We start from the raw sequence: 24,829 nt of genomic DNA, 5'->3' as shown, positions 1-24,829 counted from the left end.
TGGAGGGGAGGCTCAGTGGCAGTCCCCAGACAGACCCCAGGCACTGGACGGCAGGCCAGGATAGAGGCCCTGGTTTACCTGGTCCCGTGATTGGAGAAGAAGACCAGGGATCTGGGGTGCATAGGCTCCTGCCAGGAAGGGAGGTTCCCATTCGATATTTTTTAACACACTATAAAACTTTTAAAGGTTTTACTTCATCTGAATCTGACTTTACTGTAAATATATGATTTTATGATCGCATGTCTGCTATCTGCTAAACAACATTGCTAAAATCAAAGCCTGTTTAAATGTTGTCTTTCCAAGATGGCAGGCATAAGTTTACTGCCAGAACTGGCTATGCAAGTCTCTGTTTGTCTCTAGCAAAACAGAGCCCACCTGAGAAAATTTTGCTACCAAGAAGCCGTGCTTCTCTCTGTTCTTTTGTTTCTAAAATTCCTTTTAAGCTTTTGTCATTCTATGTGGAAATTCATGCCTCACATTGCCAAAAGCCAGAAATAAAGGGAAAACTCATACACAATACCACCACCAAAACAAATCCAAAACAAACAAGAATCAACAATCAATGGCCTTAACTCACCCATAAAAAGACACAGACTAACAGAATGGATATGAAGACAAAATCCATCCTTCTGATACATACAAGAAACACACCTCACCTTCAAAGAAAGATGTTACTTCAGAGTTAAGGGTTGGGAAAAGATTTTGCAAGCAAATGACCCTAAGAAACAAGCTGGTGTAGCTATCCTAATACCTAACAAATTAGACTTCAAACTAAAATTAATCAAAAGAGATGAAGAAGTTCATTTAATATTCATCACAGGAAAAATCCATCAAGATGAAGTCTCAATTCTCAACATTTATGCACTAATTACAAAGTACACACATTCATAAAAGAAACATTACTATAACTCAAATCACACATTGAACCCCACACATTTATAGTGGGAGACTTCAACACCACACATTCACCACTGGACAAGACTACCAGACAGAAACTTAACAAAGAAACAAGCGAACTAACAGAAGTTATGACCCAGGTGGGTTTAACAGACATCTATAGAACATTCCATCCAAACACGAAAGAATATACCTTCTTCTCAGTGCCACATGGAACCTTTTCTAAAATTGACCACATACTCAACAATAAAGCCAACCTCAACAGATACAAAATATTGGAATAATCTCCTGTATCTTATAGGACCACCTGGCTTAAAATTGGAATTCATCAACAACACAAATTGAAGAAACCCCACAAACTCATGGAAATTGTACAATGCTCAACTGCATCACTCCTGGGTAAAGGAAGAAATAAAGAAAGCAATCAAAGACTTCCTAGAATTCAATGAAAGTGAAGGCACAACACTCTGAAAGCATTGCTAAGAGGAAAGCTTATATCACTAAGTGCCCACATGAAGAAACTGGAGAATTGCCACACTAGAGAATTAACAGAACACCTAAAAGCTCTAGCACAAAAAGAAGCAAACTAAAACAAAAGGAGTAGATGACAGGAAATACTCAAATTGAGAGCTGAAATCCATAAAGTAGAAACAACAAAAACAATACAAAGAATCAATGTAATAAAGTCTTGGTTTGGCCAGGCGTTGGTGGTGCACGCCTTTAATCCCAGCACTCGGGAGGCAGAGGCAGGCAGATCTCTGTGAGTTCGAGACCAGCCTGGACTACCAAGCGAGTTCCAGGACAGCCTCCAAAGCCACAGAGAAACCCTGTCTCGAAAAAACCAAAAAAATAAAAATAAAAAAATAAAGTCTTGGTTTTTTGAAAAAATCAAGATAGACAAAACTTTATCCAACCTAACCAATGAGAGAAAGAGAGAGAGAGAGAGAGAGAGAGAGAGAGAGAGAGAGAGAGAGAGAGAGAGAGAGAACATGCAAACTAACAAAATCAGAAATTAAAAGGGGGACATAAGAACAGACACTGGAGAAATACAGAGAATCATTAGGTCATACTTTGAAAAGTGTACTCAACAATATTGGAAAATTTAAAGGTAATGGGCAATTTTCTGAATATATATCAGTTACCAAAATTAAATCAAGAACAGATAAGCAATTTCAATAGACCTATAACCCTAATGAAATAGAAGCAGTCATCAAAAGTCTTCCAACCAAAAAGCCCAGGGCCAGATGGTTTCATGTCAGAATTCTATCAGAAATTCAAAGATGAGCTAATACCAATACTCCTCAAGGTGTACCACACAATAGAAGCAGAAAGTTCATTACCAAACTCTTTTTATGAGGCTACAATTACCTTGGTACTCAAACTACACAAAGACACAACTATGAAAGAGAACTACAGACCAATATCACTCATGAACATTGATGCAAAAATACTCAATAAAGTACCGGCAAATTGAATCCAAGAACACATTAGAAAAATCATCCACCATGATCAAGTAGTCTCCATACCCAGGATGCAGGGATGGTTCAACAAATGAAAATTCATTAATGTAATCCATCATATAAACAACCTGAAAAGGAAAAACCACATGATCATTTCACTAGATGTTGAAAAATCCTTCAACAAAATTCAATACCTCTTCATGATAAAGGTCTTGGAGAGATTAGGGATAACAGGAACATACAGAAACATAATTAAGACAATTTACAACAGATAAACAGCTAACATTAAACTAAATGGAGAAAAATTCAATGCAATTCCTCTAAAATCAGGAGCAAGACAAGGCTGTCCACTGTCTCCATATCTCTTCAATATTGTACTTGAAATTCTTGCTACAGCAGTAAGACAGCAAAAGGATATCAAGGAGATACAAATTAGAAAGGAATAAGTCAAACTTTCACTATTTGCAGATGGTATGATAGTTTACATAACTGACCCAAAGAATTCTGCCAGAGAACTCTTACAGTTGATAAATACCTTCAGCAAAGTGGTAGGATACAAGATTAACTAAAAAAACAAGCAGCCCTAATATAGATAGACAAGAAAGGGGCTGAGAAAGAAATCAGACAAACATCACCATAATAAAAATAGCCATAAACAACATATAATATCTTGGAGGAACTCTAACCAAACAGGTGAAAGTCCTTTGTGACAAGAACTTTGAGTTATTGAGGAAAGAAATTACAGAAGACACCAGAAAACGGAAAGATCTCCCTTGCTCTTGGATAGGTAGGATTAACATAGTAAAAATGGCAATCTTATCAAATTCAATGCAATCCTATCAAAATCACAGAACAGCTCTTCACAGATCTTGAAAGGACAATACCCAACTTTATTTGGAAAAAAAAAGACCCCCCAGATAGCCAAAACAACCTGTACAATAAAGGTACTTCAGGAGGCATCACCATCCCTGACTATTGAGCTAGAGTAATGAAAACAGCTTGGTATTGGCACAAAAACAGACTAGTAGACCAATGGAATCAAACTGAAGACCCTGACATTAACCCACACACCTATGAACACCTGAGATTTGACAAAGAAGCTAAAATTATACAATGGAAAACAGCATCTTCAACAAATGGTTCTGGCATAACGGGATACAGACATGTAGAAGACTACAGATATATCTATATCCAAATGGATCAAAGACCTCAACATAACTCCAGACACACTGAACCTCTTAGAAGAGAAAGCAGGTGGTACCCTTGAACGAGTTGGTACAGGAGACCGCTTCCTGAACATAACATCAGAAGCACAGACACTGAGATCAACAATTAATAAATGGGACCTCCTGAAGCTGAGAGGCTTCTGTAAGGCAAAGGACACAGTCAATAAGACAAAACGGCAGCCCACAGATTGGGAAAAGATCTTCACCAACCCCACATCTAATAGAGGATGATCTCCAAAATATACAAAGAACTAAAGAAGCTTGTAAAGAGAAGCTTTTCCTTGCTAGCCGCTTTGGTTTATCACCTGCCAGTCGCCTGGGCTCTGCCTCATTGTAGTCCCCAAATAAACACACAGGAGGCTATATTAGTTATGAAGCTGTTGGCCTTGCTTGTCTCTTACTGGCTAGCTCTGCTTTAAGTAATTACCCCATAATTGTTAATCTAAGTATGTCTCTTACCGGAGAATAGTTCCGGGCTCCTACCCCATGGTGGTTACATGTTGACTCTCCTGTGTTTCTCCTTCCCAGAGTCCTCCTGGACTCCTAGTCCCTTCTATCTAGATTCCCTATTGGCCAGACAGTGCTTTATTGGCATAAGACTTCCCCAACAGAAGCTGGTCACCAAAACACCAAATAAGTGAATTAAAAAGTGGAGCACAGAACTAAATAGAGAATTCTCAATAGAGGAATCTAAAATGGCTGAAAGAAACTTAAGAAATTTCTCAATATCCTTAGCCATTAGGGAAATGCAAATAAAATAAACTCTGAGATATTAGCTTACACCCATATGTGGAACCATCCCTGCATCTCTGGAATGAAACCTACTTGATCATGGTGGATGATTTTTCTGATGTGTTCTTGGCTTCAATTTGCTAGTATTTTATTGAGTATTTTTGCATCAATGTTCATGAGGGAAACTGGTCTATAGTCCTCTTTCTTAGTTGTATCTTTCTGTGGCTTGGGTACAAAGGCAATTGTAGCCTCATAAAAAGAGTTTGGCAGTGAACCTCCTGTTTCTGTTGTGTGGAACATTTTGAGAGGTATTGGAATTAGATCTTCTTTGAATTTCTGGTAGAATTCTGCACTGAAGCCATCTGGGCCTGAACTGTATTTGATTGGGAGACTTCTATTTCATTAAGGGTTATAGGTCTGTTTAGATTGTTTATCTGTTCTTGATTTAGTTTTTGCAAGTGATATATATCCAGAAAATTGTCCATTTCCTTTAAATTTTTGAATTTTGTGGAGTACAGGTTTTCTTTTGTTTTTTCTTTTATTTATTTGTTATATTTGAATTTTAAATAGCTTGTTTTACATTTCAATCCCAGTTCCCTCTCCCTCCCCACCTCCCGCACCCCCTATCCCCCCATCCTCCCACCCTATTGCCAATTCCTTCCACAAAGGGGATATCTAGAGTCTATCATTTCATTCAGGGTAGGGTCCAGGCACTTCCCTAAGAGTCCAGGCAGAGAGAGCAACCCTCTTTGTGTTATGGACACACGATGTCTGTTAGTATTCGAGGGATAAACACTGATCCACTGCTCAGGACCCCATAGGTAGCCCAGGCCTCCTCATTGACTCTCACATTCAGGGGGTCTGGATCGGTCCCATGCTGGCCTCCCAGCTGTCGGTCTGGGGTCCAAGAGCTCTCCCCTGTTCAGATCAGCTGTCTCTGCTGGTTTTGCCAGCCCATTCTTTGCCAATTTGCTCTTCACTCCTCTCTCTCTGTCGCTGTGTTCCTTGGGTCCTGTTCAGCATTTAACTGTGGGAGTTTGCCTCTGCTTCCATCAGTCACTGGATGAAGGCTCCAGGATGGTTATAGACATCAAGTTCACTATCAGGAATAGGAATTCGAGGTCGTCTCTACACTATTGCTTAGCTTGCCAATTGGTGTCATCCGTTTGGATCACTAGAGGTCACAATGGTGCCTGATCTGTCTTCTAACCTATGATTCCCTCTTCCCCCTATCCTACCCCCCAGTCGACCTTCCTGTTCCTCCATGTCCTACTCTCTCTTCCACTTCTCCCCCTCTCTATTTCCCAGGTACCCCTCCCCCCACCCCTTGCCGTGTTCCCCATCTGTTCAGAGGATCTTGCTTCATTTCTCTTCTCTTGGGTACCATGTATATCTTTTAGGTTCTTTCCTGTTTCCCAGACTCTCTATCAGTGGAAGTGCAGATTGGCACTCTCCTGATCCATGTTTAAAATCCATATATGAGTGAGTACATACCATGTTTGTATTTTTGTGACTGGGTTACCTCACTCAGGATGGTTTCTTCCAGTGCTATCCATTTACCTGCGAATTTCAAAATTCCATTGTTTTGTTCTGCTGAGTAATACTCCATTGTATAAATGTACCACATTTTCTCTATCCACTGTTTAGTTGAGAGGCATCTAGGTTGCTTACAGGTTCTGGCTATTACAAATAATGCTGTTATGAACATAGTGGAGCAGATGCCCTTGTTGTATGAATTTGCCTCCTTTGGATATATGCCTAAGAGTGGAATTGCTGGGTCTTCTGGTAGATTGATTCCCATTTTCCTGAGGAATCTCCATACTGCTTTCCAAAGTGGCTGTACGAGTTGGCACTCCCACCAGCAGTGGAGGAGTGTTCCCCTCTCTCCATATCCTCTCCAGCATAAGCTGTCATTGGTGTTTTTGATTTTAGCCATTCTGACAGGAGTAAGATGGTATCTCAGAGTTGTTTTGATTTGCATTTCCCTGATGGCTAAGGATGTTGAGCACTTTCTTAAGTGTCTCTTGGCCATTTTAGCCTCCTCTATTGAGAATTCTGTTTAGTTCTGTACCCCACCTTTTGATTGAATCCTTTGGTGTTTTGGAGGCTTGCTTCTTGAGTTCTTTGTAAATTTTGGAGATTAGCCCTCTGTCAGATGTGGAGTCAGTGAATATCTTTTCCCATTCTGTGGACTGCCTTTCTGTCTTGCTGACTGTGTCCTTTGCCTTACAGAAGCTTTTTAGTTTCATGAGGTCCCATTTGTTAATTGTCGATCTCAGTGTCTGTGCCACTGGGGTTATGTTCAGGAAGTCGTCTCCTGTACCAACTTGTTGAAGAGTATCTCCCACTTTCTCTTATAAAAGTTTCAGTGTGGCTGGATTTATGTTGAGATATTTGATCCCTTTGGACTTAAGTTTGTACAAGGCGATAAACATGGATCTATCTGCAGTCTTCTGCATGCCAGTACCCAGTTATGCCAGCACCATTTGTTGAAGATGCTTTCTTTTTTCCATTGTATAGTTTTAGCTACTTTGTCAAAAATCAAGTGTTCATAGGTGTGTGGGTTAAAATCAGGGTTTTCAATTCGGTTCAATTGGTCTACCTGCCTATTTTTGTGCCAATACCAAGCTGTTTCCAGGACTATAGCTCTATAATAGAGCTTGGAATCAGGTATGGCGATGCCTCCTGAAGTTCCTTTATTGTATAGGGTTGTTTTGGCTATCCTGGGCCTTTTGTTTTTCCATAGAAAATTGATTAATGTTCTTTCCAGGTCTGTGAAGAATTGTGCCAGAATTTTGATAGGGATTGCATTGAATCTGGAGACTGCTTTTGGCAAGATTGACATTTTTATTATGTTGTTCCTACCAATCCAGGAGCATGGGAGATCTTTCCATTTTCTGGTATCCTCTTTGATTTCTTTCTTTAAAGACTCAAAGTTCTTGATATACAGGTCTCACTTCCTTGGTTAACATTATCCCCAGATATTTGATGCTGTTTATGGCTATTGTAAAGAATGAGGTTTCTCTGATTTCTTTCTCAGTCACTTCATTGTCTGTATATACTAGGGCCACTGATTTTTTTGAGTTTACCTTGTATCCTGCCACTTTGCTGAAGGTGTTTATCAGATCTAGGAGTACAGGTTTTCAAAGTATGCCCTGATGATTCTCTGTATTTCCCCAGCGTCTGTTGTTATGTCCCCCTTTTCATTTCTGATTTTGTTAATTAGCATGCTCTCTCTGTGCCTTTTGGTTAGTTTGGATAAAAGTTTGTCTATCTTGTTGATTTTGTCAAAGAACCAACTCGTTGTTTCATTGATTCTTTGCAATGTTTTCCTGGTTTCTACTTGATTGATTTCAGCACTCAATTTGATTATTTCCTGGCATCTACTCCTCCTGGGTGAGCTTGCATCTTTTTGTTCTAGAGCATTCAGTTGTGCTTTAATTCTCTAATATGTCTGTTCTCCAGTTTCTTCATGTGGGCACTTAGTACTATGAACTTTCCTCTCAGCACTGCTTTCAGAATGTTCCATAAGTTTGGGTATGTTGTGTCTTCATTATCATTGAATTCCAGGAAGTCTTTATTTTTTTATTTCTTCCTTTACCCATGGATGGTGCAATTGTGCATTGTTCAATTTCCATGAGTTTGTAGGGTTCCTGCAGTTTGTGTTATTGTTGAATTCTCATTTTAATGCATGATGGTCTGATAAGATACAGGGGGTTATTCCGATTTTTTTTGTATCTGTGGAGGTTTGCTATGTTTCCTATTATGTGGACTATTTTAAGGAAGGTTCCATGTGGCACTGAGAAGAAGGTATATCTCTTTGTATTTGGGTGGAATGTTCTATACATGTCTGTTAAACCTAGTTGGGTCATAACTTCTGTTAGTTCTTTTGTCTAGTCATAAGAGCAGAATGTTTAAGTCTCCTACTACTAGTGTTTGAGATTTTATGTGCAATTTGAGCTTTAGTAATGTTTCTTTCATGAATGCAGGTGCCTTTTTATTTGGGGCATGGATGCTCAGAATTGAGACTTCATCTTGATGGACTTTTCCTTTGATGAATATGAAATGTCCTTCTTCATCTCTTTTGATTGATTTTAATTTGAAGTCTAATTTGTTAGATATTAGGATTGCTAAACCAGCTTGTTTCTCGGGTTCGTTTGATTGGAAAATATTTTCCCAGCCCTTTACTCTGAGGTAACATCTGTCTTTGACGTTGAGATGGTTTTTTTTTGTAGGAAGCAGAAGGATGGGTTCTGTATTCGTATCCATCCATTCTGCTAGTCTGTGTCTTTTTATAGGCAAGTTGAGACCATTGACATTGAGGGATATTAATGACCATTGATTGATGATTGTTGTTTGATTTTGATTAATTGTTGGTGGTGTTATTGTGTGTAGGTTCTCTTCCCTTTTTCTTTCATTGTTTGGTAAAGTGGGATTATCTATTGCCTGTGTCTTTGTGAGTGTAGTTATCTTTGTTGGGTTGAAGTTTTCCTTCCAGCACTTTCTGTAGGGCTGCATTTGTGGATATATATTGTTTAAATCTGACTTTGTCATAGAATATTTTGTTTCCTTCAATTTAAATCTTTGCTGGATACAGTAGTCTTGGTTAGCATCCTTGTTCTCTTAGCATTTGTAGGACATCTGTGCAGGATTTTCTGCCTTTCATAGTTTCCATTGAGAAGTCGGGTGTAATTCGGATAGGCCTGCCTTTATATGTTACTTGGCCTTTTTCTTTATCTGCTCTTAATATTTTCTCTTTTTTCTGTAGGTTTGATGTTTTGATTATTATGTGGTGAGGTGGCTTCTTTTTCTGGTCCAGCTTATTTGGTGTTCTGTAAGATTCTTGTATTTTCACAGACATAGCCTTCTTTAGGTTAGGGAAGTTTTCTTCTATGATTTTGTTGAATATGTTTTCTGTACCTTTGAGCTGTATTTCTTCACCTTCTTCAGAAACCATCCTGAGTGAGGTAACCCAGTCACAAAAATACAAACATGGTATGTATGTATTCACTCATATATGGATTTTAGACATGGATCGGGGGAGTGCCAGTCTGCAATTCACTGACAGAAAGTCTGGGAAACAGGAAAAACTTAAGAGAGATATGCATGGTACTCCAGAGAAGAGGAATGAGGCAAGATCTCCTGAACAGATTGGGAGCACAGCAGGGGGCAGCTTGTGGGAGCTGGGAAGAAGAGAGGGGGAGAAGAGGAGGAGATAGTAGGTCATGGGGGAGCAAGAAGGTTGAGTTGGGGGAACCATAGGGGAAGAACAGGATGAGAAATACCATAATAGAGGGAGTTATTGTAGGTTTGAAGAGAGATGTGGCACCGGTGAGACATCTAGCGATCTATAAGGATGGCACCAACTGGCAAACTAAGCAATAGTGGAGAGTACCTTAAATGACCATTCCTGATAATGAACTTGATGACTACCTTACATTCCATCCCAGAACCTTCACCCACAGCTAAACACTGAACTGAACCCCTGGAGCCCAGTGACAGACAGAGAGGAGTGATGAGCAAATGGGCAAATAATGGGCTGGTGAAATCAGCAGAGACAGCTGACCTGAACAAGGGGGAGCTCTTGGACCCCAGAACGACAGCTGGGAGGCCATCATGGGACTGATCCAGACCCCCTGAGTGTGAGAGTCAGTGAATAGGCCTGGGCAATCTATGGGGCCCTGGGCAGTAGATCAGTATCCCTGTCATACAAATGGACTTTGTGTGTCCATAACACAAAGAGGGATGCCTGAACTCTTGGGGGAGGGCCTGGATCCTGCCCTGAACAAAATGATAGACTCTGGATATCCCCTATATGGAAGGGAATGGGGATAGGGAGGGAGGATGAGGGGGGATGATGGGGAGGTGGGGGAGGAGGGGAGGGAGAGGGAGCTGGGATTGACATGTGAAGCAAGCTCTTTTCTTAAAAAAATGTAAAAAAATAATGAAAAAAAGACACTATGTTCCAAAGCAACAACAACAACAATAAGAAGCCCTTCCTTATAATGAGAATAATGACTACCCTAAATGTCATCCTAGAGCCTTCATCTAGTAGTTGATGGAAGCAGAAGCAGACACCCACATCTAAACACCCAGGCCAACTCATGGAATCCAATGAAGAATGACCAACAAAGGGGTCAAGATCACTCTGGAAAAACCTGCAGAAACAGCTGACATGAAAAAGTGGGAACTCATGGACCCTAGTCTGACAGCTGGGAAACCAATATAGGACAAAACCACTCCTTCTGAACAGCCTTCATCCAGTACCTGATGGAAGCAGAAGCAGACACCCACAGCTAAGCACTGAGCCAAACTCCTGGAATACAGTTGTAGAGAGGTAGGAGTGATGAACAAAGCAGCCAATACCGTGCTGGAGAAACCTACAGAACCAGCTGACCTGACCTAGTGAGAACACAGGGACCCCAGTCTTAAAGCTGGGGAACCAGTATTGGACTGAACCAAACCCTCTGAATGTGGGTGCCAGTTAGGAGGCCTGGGCAGGCTATGGGACCTCTAACAGTGGAACCAGTATTTATCCCTAGTGTGCAAATGGACTTTGGGAGCCCATTCCCCATGGAGGGATACTATTCAGCCCAGACACACTGAGGAGGGCCTAGACCCTCCCCAAAATGTTGTGACCATCCTTGGGGAGTGGGTGGGGGTGGGTTGGGGGAGGTTGGTAGAGCACATGGGAGGATGGGCGGGAGAGGGAATGGGGGATTGATATGTAAAATGACTGTTTCTAAATAAAGAAAAGGAAAGGAATAAAAGAGATGGGGGAGACAATATCAGACATTGAAGATATGGTAGAAAAATGTGTACATCAGTCAAAGAAAATACTGAATCTAAAATATTCCTGACATAAAACATTCAGGAAATCTGAGAATAGAGGAAGGAGAAGAACCCCAGCCCAAAGACCCAGAAAATATTTTCAACAAAATCATAGAAGAAAAATTTCCTAACCCAAAGAAAGAGATACCTATAAAGGTACAAGAAGCATACACAATACCAAATAGATTGGACTAGCAAAGAAAATCCCTTTACCACATACTAATAAAAATACTAAATAAACAGAACAAAGAAAGACTATTAAAAGCTGCAAAGGAAGAAGACCAACTAACATATAAAGGCAGACCTGTTAGAATTACATCTGGTGTTTCAATGTAGACTCTAAAAGTAAGAAGTGCTTGGGTAGATATGTTGAAGACTCTAAAAGACCACAGATGCCAGCCCAAACTACTATACCCAGCAAAACTTTCAATCAGTATAAATGGAGAAAGTAAGCTATTCTACAATAAAGTCAAATTTAAACAATATCTATCTAAAAATCCAGTCCTACAAAAGTTGCTATAAGGAAAAATCCAAACGCTACAATCCACAAGATCACACAGCCTTTGCATCAAGAATAACTTAGATTAATTAAGGATTATTCTGAAGGATGAAACCAGTACACAGATGTACCTGGCGTTATAATGTCATGAATGAATTGTCTGTGTCTTGGTGCAGATTCTTCCTGTTGCTTATTCCTTTCTGTAACAAACTGGGATTTACTTCCCACAGTTGAGCACCATCTGATCATTTACTAGGAACAAATTTCTCCCCTGAATTTGGAGTTTACTGATTACACTTCCTAGCTATGTGTAAATACCTGTTCTCCATTAACAGGTCCTCATTTACTGATTATATTCTTCAGCTATGTGTGAGGCCTGTTTCCTACTATCAGGTCATTGTTCCCCCTCCACTGTAATTGCAGAGACCTGTCTTCCTGTGATTATCCTTATTGACAGACATTTGGTCAGTATTTAGGGCCCAGGCAAAAGCATTCTCAAACATCCAAGGACATAGAATTACTACATGTCCAAAGTTGTTGATTCATAGCTGCCTAGATGGATAGAAAAATATAAGGATGCCCTTGGCTTTACCTCACTGACAGATAGAGAAGTGATAATCTAAACTAACCCTGCACTAAAAGATTCTCAAACTTCTTGTTTTACTAACTCAAGATTTTATCTCAGAGATTTACTGCTCCCTCCTATTCCCCTTGAAAAGATAAAGACAAAGGTAATCATCCCCTTTGCTTATCCTTAGGGAAAAGACCCAAGCTGTCACAGAGCCTGAAAGGTGTCAGGTTTTGTTTCTTGTGCAAATTAAACGTACACCCTCTCTCTGACTTACACCCCTAAGTAACTGATGCTAAAAGTTTCTCCTAGCAATTTTAGTTTATTGATCTGTGTGTAAATCTTATCTGCTTTGCTGACCCTGAGAAACTCAAGCCTCTATTGTGAAAGGAATTTCTGTTACAAACATGTATATATACACCTGTATCCCCAAGATCTTGGGGGGGATGAGATATCAGAAACAAAGAAACAGAGAAGAAAGTTAGAGAGAAAGACGCAAAGAAATGCAGAGATAGAAACAGAAACAGAACAGCAGGAGAGAAAAGAGAAGAATAAAGAATGTGCAGAGGAACAATTGTGTGTGAGACAATTCCTTTTCCCCTCAGATTTTAGTTCCCTTGCTTATTTGTAGTTCCTTTTTTGAACCTTGAGTTCATTAAAAAATGAACATGTAAAGTTTTTGATACCAAACAAAGGAGATTAACTACACACATGAAAACACAGGAAATAAATAATCTCACATCAACAAAACCAAAAGAAGGGAAGAACATACACACACACACACACACACACACACACACACACACACACACACACACCACTGCCGCTACCAATAACAACAACAAAATAACAGGAATCAACAATCATTGTTCATTGATATCTCTTAATATCAATGGTCTCAATTCCCCAATAAAATACAAAGATTAACAGAATGGCTTAAAAAAACAGGGCTATCCATTTGCTCTATATAAGAAACCCACCTCAACATCAAGGATAAACATTACCTCAGGGTAGAGGGTTGGGAAAAGATATTACAAGCAAATGGATCTAAGAAGCAAGTTGGTGTAGCTATTTAAATATCTATCAAAATAGACTTCAAACCAAAATTAATCAAAAGAGGTGGAGAAGGACACTACATATTCATCAAAGGTACAATGTAAGATGACATTTCAGTTCTTAACATCTATGCCCCCAAATGCACGGGAATGCCAGTCTGTAAAAGAAACACTACTACAACTTAAGCCACACATACTGACCCTCAACACTCACAGTGGGAGACTTTAATACCCCACTCTCACCAGTGGACAGGCAGATTACCTAGACAAACCTAATCAGAGAAATATCACAGCTAACTGATGTTGTAAACCAAATGGGTCTAACAGATATTTACATAACATTCCACCCAACACAAAAGAATACACCTTCTTCTCAGCACCTCACAGAACTTTCCCCCAAAACTGACCACACACATACAAGCAAGTCTTACTAGACACAAGTAAATTGAAATAATACCCTGCATCCTGTCAGAACACATTGATTAAAGCTGGATATCATCAACAACAGAAACAACAGAGAGCTTACAAATTCATAGAAACAGAACAACTCACTACTGAATGATAAATGGGTCAAACTAAAGACTTTCTAGAATTCAATGAAAGTAAGTACAGAATTACCCAATGGGACACAGTGCTAGGAGGAAAGTTCTTAGTGAGAGGTTCAGGCATTATGCTGGCCTGCCCTGTTACCTGGCAGGATGCACTCAAGGCAACACTCTGGCCAGCCCAGAGTTCTGTGAGAACTACGCAGGTGCAAAGGACTGACCCCTGCCTGCTTTTACTCTCTTTTACTCTCTCTTACTCTCATCATCTCACTCTCTGTTACTCTCATCTCTCTCACACACTCGTCTTTCTCTCTCTCCATCTCATCCTCTCTCATCTTCTCTCTCCCCGCCTTTTGGTCTCACTATAATAAACTATGGTTAGTATGCTCTCCATGGCTTGTGCTCCACCCATCGTGCTGGTCCTTATTCCATATTTAATAACACAGCACTAAGTGCCTACATAATAAAATCGGATATAGCACACCCCAAAGCCCTAAAACAAAAAGAAGTAAGAACATTTAAGAGGGGTGAGTGGAAAGAAATTATCAAATTGAGAGCTGAAATCAAATAAAATAGAAACAAAGAACACAGTACAAAGAATCAATGAAGCAAAGAGTTGCTTCTTTGAGAAAATCAACAAGACCTTTATTTAAACTAACTAAAAGATACAGAAGAATATCCAAATTAAAATCAGAAAAGAAAAGGGGGATTTAACAATCAACACTGAAGAAATCCAGAGAATCAGAAGGACATGCTTTTAAAACCTATACTCCTCCAAATTGGAAAGATCAAAAGAAATGAATAATTTTCTCAATAGGTACCACTTACCCAAAGTTAAATTAAGATCAAATAAACTATATAAATAGACCCATAACCCCTAAAGAAATAGAAGAAGTCATTAAAAGTCTTCCAAACCAAAAAAGCCTAGGGCCAGATTGTATCAGCACAGAATTCTGGCATACATTGAAAAGAAAGTTAACACTAGTACTCTTCAAATTATTCCACAAAATAGAAACAAAAGGATCATTGTTCAATTCATTTTGTAACACCACAGTTACCTGGTACCCAAATCACATAAAGACACAACAAAGAAAGAGAATTAGAAACCAAGTTTTCTTATGAACATAGATACAAAAACACTCATATTCAATAAAATATTTGCAAACAAAATCCAAGAACACACCAAAAATCATCCATTATGATCAAGTGGACATCATTCCAGTGATGTGGGGATGGTTCAACATTTGAAATTCTGCCAATGTAACCCACAATATAAACAAATTGAATGACAAAAACTACATGATCATCTCATTAGATGCTGGAAAAGCCTTTGACAAAATCCAACACCCTTTCATTATAAAAGTCCTGGAGAGAATAGGGATGCAAGGGATATACCTAAACTAATAAAGAAGTTTACAGAAAGAATAGCCAGCATCAAATGGAAACTCAAAGAAATTCCACTAGAATCAGCAACAAGACAAGGTTGTTCACTCTCTCAATATCTGTTCAATATAGTATTTGAAGTTTTAGTTAGAGCAATTAGACAATTGAAGGAGATCAAAGGGATAAAAATTGGAAAGAAAGAAGTCACAGTATAGTTAATTACAAATGATATGATAGTATAGGTAATTGACCCCAAAAATACTACCAGGGAACTCCTACAGTTGATAAACACCTTCAGTGAAGTGGCGGAATAAAGATTAACTGACAAAATCAGTTGCCCTCCAATATACAAATGACAAAGGAACTGAGAAAGAAATCACAATAGCCACAAATAATAGAAAATATCTTGGGAGGTAACTCTAACCAAGAAAGTAAAAGACCTGTATGACAGGTCTTTGAAGAAAGGAAGATCTCCCATGCTCAGGTATCTGTAGGATTAACATAGTAAAAAAATGCCCATCCTACCAAAAGCAATCTACAGATTCAATGCAATTCTTATCAAAATTCCAACATAATTCTTTACAGACCTTGAAAGAACAATGCTCAACTTCACAGGGAAACAACAAAAAACCCAGGATAGTTTAGACAATCCTGAACAATGAAAGAACTTCCAGAGATATCACCATCCCTGATTTCAATAACTGTAGCTTCATCATATGGCATAAAAACAGACATGTTGATCTATGCAATAAAGTTGAAGACCCAGGTATAAATTTACACACCCATGGACACCTGATTTTTTTTATAAAGAAGCCAGAAATACACACTGGAAAAAAAAACATCTTCAATAAATGGTGCTGCTCAAACTGAATGTCTGCATAAAGAAAAATGCAAATAGACCACCCATACCTATCACCCTACACAAAACTAAAGTCCAGACGGATCAAAAATAACGACATAAAAACAGATACACTGAAGCTGATAGAGTAAAAGTATGGAATAGCCTTGAACTCATTGGCACAGGAGAAGATTCCTGAATCGAACACTGTTAGTACAGGCACTAAGATCAATAAAAAATAAATGGAATCTCATGAAACCGAAATGTTTCTGTAAGGCAAAGAACACTGTCAAATGGGCAGAATGGCAGCCTACGGAATGGGAAAATATATTTTTTTTACCAATTCCACATCTGATAGAGGGCTAACATCCAATATATATAAAGAGTTCACGAAACTAGATATCAAGAAACCAAGTAATTCATTTAAAATGTGGTAGAGATCTAAAAAGAGAATTCTTAATAAAGGAAACTCATAGCTGAGAAGTACTTAATGAAATATTCAACTTCTTTAGCCATCAGGGAAAAGCAAAGCAAAACCTCTTTAGATTCCATTTTACAGCAGTCAGAATAGCTAAGATTAAAAATATGAGCAACATCTCACGCTGGCAAGGAAGTGGAGCAAGGGGAACACTCCTCCATTGCTGGTGCAAACCTATACAACCACTGTGGTGGTTCTTCAGAAAAATGGGAACTGATATACCTTACAACTCAGTCACACCACTTGTGGGTGTACCCCATCCACACTCCATCCCACCACAGGGACACTTGCTCAACCATGTTCATAGCAGCTTTATTCATCATAGCCAGAACCTGAAAACTACCTACGTGTTCCTCAACCAAAAAAATGGATTTAAAAAAAAAGTGGTACATTTAAACAATGGAGTATTACTCAGATGTTAAAAATAACATCATGAAATTTTCAGGCAAATAAAAAATCATCCTGAGTGAGGTAAACCAGACTCAGGAAGACAAATGTGGTTTGTATTCATTTATATGTGTATATTAGCTAGGAAGTAAATGATAGTCAAGCTACAATCCAGACCCAGAGTGATTAGATAAAGAGGAGGGCTATAGGGGACGTATAGGTCTCCTTGGGAAGATTCTGAGGGAAGGTGGGGACAAGAACGGGAGGGATCAGGTTGGGAGGGAATGAGGGTTAGAGTGTAGAGTGAGACACTAGAATTGGGGCATCTGGGGTCTTGTGTGGAAACCTATTGCAATGTAAACACCCTGGAATGTACAAGGGTGACCCAAGAGGGCTCCTAGTAATGGAGAGTATGGAGTTTGAGCTGGCCATCTTTTGTAGCCTGGCAAGACTTCTAGTCATGGGACTATGTTACGTCTGTTTGAATTGTTGGCTGACAAGGTCCTGTGGAGATCCCTAAACAACCCTGGTTGCTGCTGAGACACAAGGTTACTCTCTGAAAACTGACAGGAGTGCCCCATTGCTAAGGACAATATCCACACAGCTCACTGAAAGTAGAGAGTTCGAACTGGTGAGGGCATAGAACCTCCACCTTTACTCTGGTGTGAAGCCGCTCTGCTGGGTCTGGAAAGAGAAACCTGACACGAACACAACCACAAAACTCTCCACCTACAACCTGTCCTGCTTCTATGCTGGGATATTGGTGGCACAGGATTTCTGGAAATGACCAACCAATGTTTTATCTAGCTTGAGACTCAGACTACAAGAGGGAGTCCAGGTTCCTATACTGATAGGATGGTCAGGATCCAGGAGACTGGATAGCCCAGAGACCTAGATAGAATAGAACCAAACACAACTGCTTCCAAATCAATGAAATTATTACTAATGATAGTCTGCTATACTCATAGATCAGTGCCTTGTCCAGTTGTCATCAGAGAAGCTCCCTCTGGCAGCAGATGGGAGCAGAGACCCACAGTTAGACATTATGTGGAGAGAGGATCTAAATTGGAGGTCTCTATTAGGTCTGTCCTCTCGGAGATCAGGGAACCCCACAGAAGGTGGGAGGAAAGACAGTAGGAGTCAGAGGGAATGGAAGACTCCAGGAGACCATGGCCCACTTAGTCAACTACGCAGGGCTCACACTGACTCACAGAGACTGAAGGGCAAGCATGAGGCCTCTATGGATGTGGGAGTAGGTGTATCTCTGACTCTTTTGTCTGTTCTTGGGACTCTTTTCCTCCTACTGAGTTTCCTTGTCCAGCTTTTGCCTTGTCTTACTGTGTCTTGGCTTGTTCTGTTGGCCGCTGTCTTTTTTGAAGAGGAAATGAAGGAGGAGTGGATCTGAGATAGAGGAGGGTATGGGGAACTATGAGGAATGGAGGGAGGGAAAACTGTGGTTGGGATGTATGGTATGAGAGAAGAATATATTTTCAGTAAAAGAAAATTATTCACAATTATAGTTACACCATTCTCCTGGAAATAATAATAGGAAGTATTCCCCCCACTGTCTTTGTTGTATGTAATGTTATTTAGGTAACAGACTATCTGATGATGTAACAAAAACTTACTATTGACATTAATACAATTTTATTATTTCTTTACTTCCTCTCTCTTTAGTCCCCATCTATCCTTCCCCCACTGTATCATCAGCCTAATGGCCAGTGGTGACGCTCAGATTCTTACTTGGCAATGTGTAAGTGCTCAGATAGTTTGTGCCTAATTGTTTGTGTGCACAGCAGGCTCCAAGGGAAACACACACGGTGGACATGAGATTTGAAGGCCATGATTTTCAGATAGTGTTCAAACTTGACTACAAGAAATAATTTCTGACATGACTCAGGCATATGAGATGGGAAATAAAAGGTTCCAAAAGCTTTGAGGAAATTCCTTTAGGTACAAGGACCAGATTAAAAACAATTGTACTGTGACTGCACAAAATTACACCTAAAGAAATCCCAGTCATAGAGAATGAAACCACAGCTCTTGTCACAGATGAGCACTGAAGACCAACATCTTCCAACCAGTCTTTCCTTTAGCAAAGAGGAGATGACAATGGGGGGAGGTTCAGATGTGTAACCACCAAGTGAGCATACAACCATGCCTGCATAGTTTCTTTTTGTAAGAGATATTAACAATTAAAATTGGTGAAAGCATAAGGGCTGAAGATAAAAGAATAGACTAGTACATGCATAAAAGGGTAAAGAAAAGGGAGCAGGCCAAGAAATATTCACACAAAAGCTTCATTCAAAACACCCTAGGTAAGAGTGGGACAAAGGCACTTTTGAAAAATGAGGAACAAAATCCACACTAAAGAACTTTGAGTCTTAAGATTTCTAAGCTTGAAAAATACATTTATGGATAAAGAGAATTGTTCTTAAACTTCCTTATATTGAGATCCTTTAATATAATTCCTCATGTTGTGGTGAACCCCAGCCATAAAATTAGTTTCAATGCTACTTTATAACTGTAATTTCCTAGTGTTATGAATCATAATGTAAATGTGTTTTCTGATGGTCTCAGGTGACCTCTGTGAAAGAATTGTTTGATCCTCAAAAGGTTTGCAACCCCCAATGGTGTTCAGAACCCCTGGATTAATATGTAATCTTCAAAATGATGAACAATAAAAATTATAAAGATTTTGCTTTTAAAAAAAGAACTTTGAGTCTTACTTACAGCCATATAAGCTATAGCTTTTTAGAATGAGTCAGCAGAGTACATATTAGTGATTTAACATTCTATTTTTTTATGTGTGTTTGTGTACACGCACTACTGACCTGTGAAGAAGCCACAGGGGATATGGAATCCTGTGAAGCTGGAGCCACAGGCAATTGTGAACCTGCCCAACCTGGATGGGTTTGGGACCTCAACTCAGGTCCTCTGGAAGTGCAGCAAGTGCTCTTAACTACTGGGCCTATCTCCAGTTCTAATAATGACTTTAAAAAAACTGCTTGTTTTTCACTGGTCAAGTAAGTAAAATGCAAGCAAAGATTACAGCAAGATCTGGACAATACAAATTTTACTTAGTAGATGTACTGGCCATGGCTCTCACCAACAGCTGGCACTCGCTCATCTGTCCCAGCTCCAGTGAACGTTTGCAAGTGACCGTGGAGGGAGATTTTAACCTGCACCAAATGCAAGAAGATCAGAAGCTACCCGTATTCCCTGTGCTACGTGGAAATTAGTGGTCAGAGTACATATGATGGAACCAAGGTCTTGCCACTTGAGTAGAAAAACAGTGTGTTAATTCTAGTGTTTCACTGACAGCTACTACAGGAAACAGCAGTGTTGTGTGTACTCTGAGCATCCCTTCCTGCAGCTTGGTCCCAGCTATCTCTGAGTGCCATTCCATTCAAATAACTTGATGAAGCGTTCTTCAAGGCATCCCAGCTGAGTCCTTCCCTCCTGTGTATTTCAAAGAAGTCAGGTTTCTTTGTCCCTGTCTCACCCAGCTCTGTCTCCACTATTCCTCATGGACATCCCCTTAGTGAGCCTCTTGCTCCACTAACTCCTTCATTGTCCAAGCGTCAGTGAGTAACCCCACTCAGCAACCACAGTTTACCTAGGAAATGAGAGTGAACATGTTTCCTCCTGAACGGACATGGACAAATCTACAGTCAACTAGTGATTTGCAGGTTGCTCAGTATCAGTGGACATAATGGGTAAGTCAGAAAGCCCAGGCAACAAGCAGGTCCACTGAAGAAACAGCGTCTACGAATCAGGTCCAAGGGTATTAATGCTTTTTGTAAAAGTTATAACCCACTGCAGCGTTTAAATAGATATGTAACATTATCAATGCCACTAATGGTGGACTTTTAGCAATATCAGTTTCCATGGGAACTCCTTTTGTGTATATTCCTGAGCTCCACAGTGTTGAAGGAGGCCAGGAAGTGAGAAAATGTCAGCCATGATGGAAACAGTCCATGCTCACAGGAGAAGTCTGTCCTGCGACAGAGATGGCATTCATTAAATATTTGTTGGTTAGCTGACTTAACTCATAATGTATATGAATGATCTTCATATTAAATCCCTTGGGAGTAAAGGGTTCTCTTTTCTGACTAGACCTTTTGATGAGCTATCTATCACTTTCCTGCTAGTAGCAACATATACTGTCCTACAAATCCCATGTCTTTCCAGTTACCTTCACATCCAAGTTCTTGGAAACAGTTTCTAGGGCAGAAAAGAGTTCTTGAATTGATTTCTCAACTTGTCGGCACTCATGTCTGATGGACTGGATGTCTCCGGAAAGCTTCACAATGCTCGAATCACATCTGGGGTCAAGATGGAAATCTGTGTGAGATCAGCAGACTCACAATACTGTAAGCTGTACAGTAAGGTAAGCATTCACTTGACGCCCACACTTCTCCATGCTGGCAGATGTGGAGGGTGGGTTGGGATGGGGCATGCAGAGACTGAGAAGCTAGCCTGGTCCCGTCGCTCCAGCCACAACACTGAGGTACTGAGGAGCACTGCGGTGAGCGGGAGGAGTGAGCGGGAGGAACTGTTACTTTTCAGTTGCAGGATTTTTTCTTTTCTTTTTTAACACAAGGTCTTACTGTGTACCTCTTGATGGTCTGGAATTTACTATGTAGACCGGGCTGGCCCTGCAACCACAGAGATACAGTTGCCTTCCTTCCACAGTGTTGGAATTAAAGGTACATATCAGCATGCCTGGATAAAGCTGCGTGGTTTTTTTTCCCCAAGATTTTGGTGTTTGGGAAATATACTCAGTTGCCTTGAGTTAAGAAATTCTGCTAATTTTTCCTTTTGTTACATTTTGAATTCACTTTTATCTCTAAGCACCCAAATAACAATTTTTCTTGAGCTAGGAAAAAAATGTCTCAGTCAAACCGAATGTTCTACTCTGTCTTCAAAAACCAATGTCCAGTTCTGTTAGTTTCTAACAAAACTTCTCTCTTGCTGCTCTGGTCTCAGATTAGTGGTGGTAGGACAAAGGCAATTCACACTGACCCCTAAATGACACTTCAGTCCTTGGGTAGCTCTGGTGTTTTAGGGAAGGGAGTCTCGTGACAGGGTATGGCAGGGAAGAGCACGTAGAACCCCTGCCCCTCCTGTCTTTCCCACGCCCCTCTGGGAGACTGGGCTTTCTCACTGAGGATCAGTTTCAGATCTTGCTCGTTTACGAATAAATGGTAAAGACACCGCACTGAGGAAGACTTGTTCTTCGATAAGACTGAGGTGTCAGAGCACCCTTGGACAGTTATTCTATAAAGCAACTGTTTTTGATCGTCATCAAATAATAGTTGGTATAAGCCACAATTTCATTTTGTGATGCAAGTAACACAAATATCTTAAGATTATCAATATTTTGTAAGCTCCACAACTGATTTTTTTTTTCTTTAAGACTTTGGAACCAACATGAGTTAGGACATCCCTATTGCTTAGCACTCTGTGAAGGGAGGCTATGTTTGGCCAACAGGAGGCTGTTGGGGAGACAAAAGAGCAGGCAGTCTGATTGAGAACAGCACACTAGGCACCCATTACGGTGGAAACTGTTGTCCGCATTTGCGCGTAGAAACTGTAACTGTTTCATGGCAACTCTGCTGTTGGCTCATTAGAAAGTCCTGAGGGGAATCCACGTGGGGACCACACCTCCCCAAGATTAGTCGGGGGCTGCTGCCTCTTGCACTACTTTCTGTCCCCTTCTGCCACCCTCTCCTCTCTTCCCCCTCTCTGCCACAGCTGGTGTGCACAATGGAGGCTGCTGACTAAGAAGCTGGTCAAATAAACTGCACTTTGAGACCTACCTCCGCTGCTTCCTAGCTTTGTAATCTGGGGTGAGTTTCTTAGTGCTTATGAGTTTTGATTTTCTACATTGAAAAGAAAATAGTTCAGGGGCCAATGATGCTAAAGTCATTGTATATACAGATGCATAACTTTACACCACACTGCTCACTGGCAGACGTGTGCATCTGTCTTCCGCCCGCCCAACCTTCACGACTCGCAGGTGGCTCTCCTAATGGTGTTACCTCCCGACATCAAGGCCAGGAGGAGGCAACGAGCATGGACTATTTAGACAGTACTTGGCACTGTGGGGGCATGGACATGAAGTTGGCAGCTTCATTTACTTTTCTGAGAGCTGCCCCGCAAAACCTAGCCCCATGTATGTTGAAGTCCAGGATTGATAAACAGCTTTCAAGAGCTGTGCTCTTTATTCCTGAGGACTGTTCTTTGTGTCTACCCTTCCCTGGGGTGGTTTTGCTTCTGATAATAAAGCATGCCCACTATAAACCATGATTTCTGCACCTGGTTGACTTTGTAGATGTAGAGCCCACAGATATAAGGGCTACCTGTGTACTTCTTTACTGCAGGAATATTTTTTTTTCCAATCCTGCGCTGATGTGGGGTGGACAAGATACCTTAATAGGTCATTTTCGTCTGTGATTCCAGTAAAGACTACTGTTGTCATGGTACATTACGATTTTCTGATGAGTCTCCATTTCTTTTGTTTTTTTTTCTTTTTTTATTATTTATTTTTTTTTATATTTTATTTTCCAGTTTAAATTTAGATAAGAAACGAGGTTGCTTCACAAGTCAGTTCCAGGTCCCTCTCCCATTCCCTCCCCTCCTCCCATGCCCTCCCCCTAACCACCCACCCCCGTTATCCCCTCATTCCCCCAGGGAGGGTGAGGCCCTCCATGGGGGTGTCCATAGTCTGTCATTTCATATAGGGCAGGGCATAGACCCTTCCCCAAGAGTTCAGGGTGAGAGTGCACCTCACATTGTTCTATGGGAGTCCAAAGTCCGTGTGTATACTTGGGATGGGTACTGATCTGCTGCCCAAGGCTCAATAGATTCCCTAGGCCTCCTCACTGACACCCAGATTCAGGGGGTCTTGATCAGTCCCATGCTGGATTCCCAGGCTGATGCCTGGGATTCAAGAGTTAACCTTTGTCTGGTCAGCTGTTTCTGGGGGTTAAACCAGCCCAGTCTTAATCTCTTTGATCATCAGTCCTCCCTCTCTGGTACTGGCTTTCTTGAGTTCAGCTCAGTACTTAACCAAGGGAGTCTGCCTCTTCTTGGATCAGCCACTAAATGAAGTTTCTGTTTCACAGACTCTCTGGCCATAGGATTGTAGGCTGGCACTCCCCAGATCTATGTCTAAAATCCATATATGAGAGAGTACATGCCATGTTTCTCTTTTTGTGACTGGGTTACCTCACTCAGGATGGTTTCTTCTAGTGTCATCCATTTGCCTGAGAATCTCATGATTCCATTATTTTTTTCTGCTGAATAGTACTCCATTGTGTAGATGTACCACATTTTCTCTATTCACTCTTCGGGTGAGGGACATCTAGGTTGCTTCCAACTTCTGGCTATTACAAATAATGCTGCTATGAACATAGTGGAACAGACATCTTTGTTGTATGAATGGGCATCTTTTGGATATATGCCTAAGAGTGGAGTTGCTGGGTCTTGTGGTAGGTTTATTCCCATTTTTCTGAGGAATCTCCATACTGATTTCCAAAGTGGCTGAACCAGTTGGCACTCCCACCAGCAATGGAGGAGTGTCCCCCTTTCACCACATCCTCTCCAGCATAAATTGTCATTGGTGCTTTTGATTTTAGCCATTCTGACAGGAGTGAGATGGTATCTCAGAGTTGTTTTGATTTGCATTTCCCGAATGGCTAAGGATGTTGAGCACTTTCTCAAGTGCCTCTCAGCCATTTTAGACTCCTCTATTGAAAACTCTCTATTTAGTTCTGCAGCCCACTTTTTAATAGGGTCCTTTGGTGTTTTGGAGACTTGCTTCTTGAGTTCTTTGTAAATTTTGGAGATCAACCCTCTGTCAGATGTGGGATTAGTGAATATTTTTTCCCATTCTGTGGGCTGCCTTTTTGTCTTGCTGACT

General features: G+C 40.5%; 1 protein-coding gene across 2 annotated transcripts in view; it reads right to left on the bottom strand.

The window, feature by feature from the left end:
- Nucleotides 1-24,829, bottom strand: part of Fam81b (family with sequence similarity 81 member B) — a 94,828-nt gene that overhangs the window by 31,472 nt on the left and 38,527 nt on the right. The window contains exons 6-7 of one of the 2 annotated variants that reach the window (XM_040729059.1): nt 21,098-21,227; nt 20,009-20,081 (exon numbers count right to left, since the gene is read on the bottom strand). In XM_040729059.1, coding sequence (XP_040584993.1) covers nt 20,009-20,081; nt 21,098-21,227 — 203 coding nt within the window. The remainder of the gene's footprint in view (nt 1-20,008; nt 20,082-21,097; nt 21,228-24,829) is intronic. The other variant, XM_040729058.1, reaches the window with a different exon arrangement.

This window comes from Mesocricetus auratus, unplaced genomic scaffold, assembly GCF_017639785.1.
Source record: "Mesocricetus auratus isolate SY011 unplaced genomic scaffold, BCM_Maur_2.0 Super-Scaffold_100020, whole genome shotgun sequence".
NCBI classification, from domain to species: domain Eukaryota; kingdom Metazoa; phylum Chordata; class Mammalia; order Rodentia; family Cricetidae; genus Mesocricetus; species Mesocricetus auratus.
Note: the sequence above shows the minus strand (reverse complement) of the source record. Positions and strands in the feature narration are given on the sequence as shown.